The sequence below is a fragment of the Hordeum vulgare genome, chromosome 5H (assembly GCF_904849725.1).
Source record: "Hordeum vulgare subsp. vulgare chromosome 5H, MorexV3_pseudomolecules_assembly, whole genome shotgun sequence".
In the NCBI taxonomy this organism is placed as follows: Eukaryota; Viridiplantae; Streptophyta; class Magnoliopsida; order Poales; family Poaceae; genus Hordeum; species Hordeum vulgare.
Window position 1 is genome coordinate 2,898,684 of NC_058522.1, and position 5,365 is coordinate 2,904,048.

Consider the following 5,365-nt stretch of genomic DNA (forward strand, 5'->3'; position numbering starts at 1 on the left):
GGTCCTCTTTGGCTTACCAGTATCCAATTTTGAAATAAGTGCAGCATGGCGACTTATGCTCTTTGATACTGATAGCGTCCATGCTTGGACGGCTTATGAATCATCCGCCAATAAGGTCGGGCACCCATGTTTGGGCGGTCGCATCATGTCGACTTGTCTTCTTAGGCGATCTTTTAAATCATCTCGTCAATGAGGCATCAGCCCCCGAGACGGGCTTAATTTTTCTATAACGACCCGGGGCTCTTGAATTATTCATCCCAGTTGAGTCTGCCGAACCATGTGGATTCTTGAATTATTCATCCCAGTTGAGTCTGCCGAACCATGTGGATTCTTGAATTATTCATCCCAGTTGAGTCTGCCGAGCCATGTCCATGTAGCCCCCGAGTCTTAAGTCGACTCAAAGAGGCGGCTTGAGAGTCTCCATACTTGATTTTGACATAAGCCGGGATAATGTTGATGGTTGCGCACGTCTGTTGGGCGGTTCATATAAGTGAGTACTGCACCGATATGTTGATGTCGTCCGGACCGTGATGGCGGCATCTTGCATCCCTCTATTGGGCGACTCGTATGAGCGAGAACTGCACCGGTGGGTTCGTATAAACCGGACCATGGGAAGGCGTCGTGCGTCCGTATGTTGGGCGGCTCGTACAGGCGAGCACTGCACCGACGAGTTAATATAAACCGGGCTGTGAGAGCGGCGTCTTGCGTCCGTCTGTTGGGCGGCTCGTATAGGCGAGCACTGCACCGGCGGGTTGGTCTTGACATGAGAGAATTGTTTGATGTTTTTGGCATGGACTCGAGAATCGGTCATCATTGTAATTGTCTTGGTTTACGCGGACGTGAGAGTTGGCCGCGTCATTGTAAGCCGTCTTGGTAGCGCGGACGTGAGAATTGGCCGCGTCATTGTAAACTGCCGATGACGGCGAGTTTGATCACTCCATTGGAAACCGGTGTGGACGGCAAATTAACCACGCCGTTTGTAAACCGGCATAGACAGCGAGTTGGCTACCTCGGATTGATGTAGCGTGGATGGGTGCCGGCGCGTGATTAACGTGAGCTCCATATCCACAATATTATATCGCCTTTGTAATGAGCGCTTGTTCTGCACAGAAAAATATCATGGGCGAAGTAATTGTTTTCAATAATAATATTAATATGTGTATTGATAAAACCAAACGGATAAATATGACCTGATGTTTTTTCACGGGAGATGATCTGTGCACATATGACCGTATTGATAATGGATCCAGATGGATTGGAGTTGGACAGGACGTGCGATCTATCTGTTTATTTGACCAACTAGATTGATTTATCTTCGAGTGGGAGTGGTGCGTTGTAGTGGGTTTAATCCTGCGGTGCTCAATCCGTGTGACAGAAAGCGGCATGACACATATTATATTGCTGCCACTTCATGAAGATCTACCCCGAGTAAGGCTAGTCCTTCGTGGAAGTAAGTCGTGATGGAATAGACAAGGTTACTTCTTCGTGGACCCCTTGTGGGTGGAACCCTCCGTGGACTTTCGTGGTCGTTACCCTCGTGGGTTAAAGTCTTCATCAGCGTGGACGTACGATATCACCACCTATTGGAACCACGGGAATAATCTTCATGTCACCATTGCGTTTGATCTTCACATCTCTTCCCTCTACTTACATGTGCATGTTTTTACTTTGCGCTGCTATACTCAGACATGCATGCGTAGTGTGCGCTTGACTTGATATAATTGCTAAAACTTGCCAACTATTAAAACTGATAAAAGTCTAATTTTTTATGTGATCAAGTAGTCTAATCACCCCTTCCTTCTAGACATACTTTGAATCCTACGGAACATAATCACTTATAATCCATCTGTTTGAAATAATAGAGAAAATACAAGTAGATGGGAAATCCCCACACCTCATGTAGACATAAATAAATCAAACACTCAACAAAGTGGTGCTCTGCCTGTCCTAAAGTCTCTTCTCCAGTTGGAAGGTTCAAAACTCCCTTATTATTCCTGAAATTTTAACTAAAATATATCAGGGAAAGGAATTTAACTTAGCATACATGTACAATAATTCATTCATTTGTGAAAGTTCTCCTCTTTGAATTTAGGTAAACACTTACCACAAATAGAAGTACTGCAAATTAATTAGAGGTCCAATCCGACATAAGCAATCGGCAATATCACCTCATCCATGGCGCTGACGTTTTCAAGGAAGTCCTGAGTGATTTCATCGGATGTGAAGTGGTCGCTCACTCTTACGCCTTGCACAGACAACATGTCAAAGCATTGCATATTCGGCAATGCCACCTCCTGTGCTCGCAAGGTTAGGGTGATGTAACATTTGGAATATGGTGCGATGATTCCTTTGTGTGGTCGTGCAAGATACTTTTTTACGTCCGTGTTTATATTAAAAGCAATGTGGCTGGACGCCGCCTTGTTGATGAGCTGCAGGCAGCACCGTATGTCCTTGTTTGGCTCAAATGGGAAGCAGAGCTCCAGGGAAGGATCCACAGCAATATCCTTTCCCAAATCGTGGGGACTTTTATTCTGTTTCATCTCTCTCAAACCATGGACACGATTTCTCTAAGAAGACAAAAAAAATCAAAGTATTAGCTAGCTAAAATGATAGGCAGTGATCAGCAACTATACATACGAACATACATACATTACCCAGTCAACATATATGAGTACGGGCCTGAGTATTAAATCAAGGTTATATATAGAGTATATACCAGCTGGCTTATTGTTGGTTTCGGATCTTTATTTAACATCTCTTCAACTTTAAAATCTAGTTCCTTGAGCTCGCTGATAATTTCAGTCATGTAAGGTCGGTTGTCGCGGTCGTCCTCCACACAACGCATTGCCATGTTAATACAAGTCGTCACCCCTAGGACGTCTGTTTCATCCCATCTGTAACCTTCGGTAGCCTGCATCTTTGTTTTCCAGTATTTTTGTACCTGTCAAGTTGCAACATAGTTATCTATATATCACTTGTATCAAAACATGGGTAAGGCACACCAATTTGTTAAAAATAAAAAAAAGGAGAAAGAAATTTTCTTACATTGTCAATAAAATCTTGTTGGATTCTTTTTGAAAAAATTGGACGACGACGCGCATCCCAATAATCACCATATCCCTTTTCTCCTGCCATCATGTGGAAAATTATGACTCCAAGGCTAAACACATCATTCTTTGGCGACACCTTGCGATTGTGTATGTATTCTTGTGGCATGAACCCACTGCATGACAACATATAGAACAAAGTTCACTAAAAGATTTAACCGGACTGAGTTATCTACGCATGAGTATTTTTTTTTAAAGAAAGGGGTTTCCCCCCTGCCCCATTTTATATAACGAAGCAGAACATCCACCATACATAATAGGCATGACCAAAAGGACATGCCCTGATAAACTCCAAGCAGAGATTTCTACTTAACAGCTAGTAATACAGACCGAAGAACTCCAAACTACAGACCAAAGGAACACAGCCTCATCCATCCAGAGGTCAAAACAGCCAAAGCAATAAGTAATAGAAACAGTTAACAGGAAAGCACAAAAGTTAAAAGGAATACGCATGAGTATTGAATAGTGTATCAACTTACACTGTTCCTTTCATAGCGCTTATTTGGTGGGTATATGAAGTACCAAAGAGTTTGGACAAACCAAAATCTCCTATTTTGGGCACAAAATTTTCATCCAACAATACATTATCCGGCTTCAAGTCTAGATGAAAAATCTTATGTACTTGTCCCTTGTGAAGGTAGTGCAGACCCTCGCATGTCCCATTAATTATTTTGTATGTGGTTGGCCAATCAAGTATGCACGACTCTTCTGCAGAAGGGGAAAATGTGCATGTCATAGACACAACAATGGTAAATGGAATAGCAGAATTGAAGTAGAGCACCATCATACCAGAAATATGCTTGCCGAGGCTTCCTCCCTTCATATATTCAAAGCAGAGAGCTCGCTCTATTACTGCAGAAAAAACCAATTTTCCTTGGTACTCAACATCTTTATGTGCTATCTCATAACAGTAACCAATCATACGGATGATATTTTTATGTTGAACCTTCTTGAGGTTACGAAATTCATTTTCAAATGCCTCATCATCAAGTCCAGGGACGGGAAAAAGCTTCTTGACAGCAATTTCGTCCCCATTAAGCACTCCCTGTTCATATAGTTCAAGGACTTGGTCGGTTGTTAGAGGTACCATCCGATTAATTCTGGAACAAATTAAACATGATATGATTAACCATGCCTACCTTGTATACTTCTCCATAGCCACCACTACCAACTTTCATCTTTTCTGAAAAATCCTCTGTGATTGTTTTTAACAAATGCAGTTGGATGGGCTTTGCTTCCTTATTGGATGAGGACATTTTCTCCAACAGGTACTCCATTGGATGTTGTTATTCTTCTTTAGGACAACCCTTTTTTGGGAAAAAGAGAGCTTTCAGTAAGACAATATCTGAGACTTAACTTCTCCCAACAATTACGGCTGGAAATTAGGTAGAAGTCTAAAACTACAGAGTTATATCCATAGGTATGCAACTGGTGTTCAGCTCCTGAATACTAACAACATTATGGTGAAATAGACATCTGCAGTTAACCAGTCAGGAAAACTTCTAAGGCAATCGCCACTCGGTTGGATTTAAATTTTAAAATATTCCCGTTACATATTTAATCTTATGTCATAGCAAAAAGAAATAGTTCTTGAAGAAATAGCTAGGCCAGTATGGAAAACATCAATATACAGGCTAGAAGCAGAAGAAAATGTGAACCATGCAGGAGTAGCAGCAAAACTTGACTTACCTGGAGTCAACAAGAAAACGCAGGGCCGGAACGGGATGAGTACTGGTTGGCCGGTTCCTCGACAAGGAGAGGATCCCATCCATCCAGCAGCTAAATAGACGGAGGTGGCTCTGGTGATCTGATCCACGTCCATAATAAAAATGGGGTGAGAATATAGTATAGGGCGCATGTGGTGTCAAGATTGTCCAGCCAATAAGAATGTTGATCAGGCTTCGTTGTTGTAAGTTAATCCATCAAGTGGCACTCTATAATAGCATTTCACTGACAAGGATTTGTGTACTGCGCGAGAAATTTTGGCTAACCCAAAAGCAGTCCAATTGAAGTTTGCATTTACACCAATGAAAAAAACTAACACCCTATAACGCCGTTAATTTTTTTTTAAGAAAAGGAGGATGACCCCGACCTCTGCATCTGGAAGATACATGCAGTCACTTTATTATTTATTCACAAAGGTCTTACAAAGCAATACATCAATATATCTCAAGCCGCCCTCTTGGCAACATCTTTCGCTACTCCTATCCAATGATGAATGGGTGCAGAAAGTGTGAGCCACGTATCCAGACCTCTCA

At 42.1% G+C, this 5,365-nt stretch overlaps 1 protein-coding gene across 1 annotated transcript; it reads right to left on the reverse strand.

Moving 5' to 3' along the window:
• Nucleotides 1–1,741: 1,741 nt before the first annotated feature.
• On the reverse strand, nt 1,742–4,879 carry LOC123395910 (putative receptor-like protein kinase At4g00960). The gene is made up of 8 exons (XM_045090935.1): nt 4,797–4,879; nt 4,247–4,414; nt 3,897–4,152; nt 3,587–3,815; nt 3,046–3,223; nt 2,717–2,941; nt 2,105–2,567; nt 1,742–1,994 (listed from the first exon to the last, which is right to left on the reverse strand). Exons 2-7 carry the CDS (start codon nt 4,382–4,384, stop codon nt 2,130–2,132), a joined length of 1,464 nt encoding a protein of 487 aa, XP_044946870.1. The 5' UTR covers nt 4,385–4,414; nt 4,797–4,879; the 3' UTR covers nt 1,742–1,994; nt 2,105–2,129.
• Nucleotides 4,880–5,365: the final 486 nt, after the last annotated feature.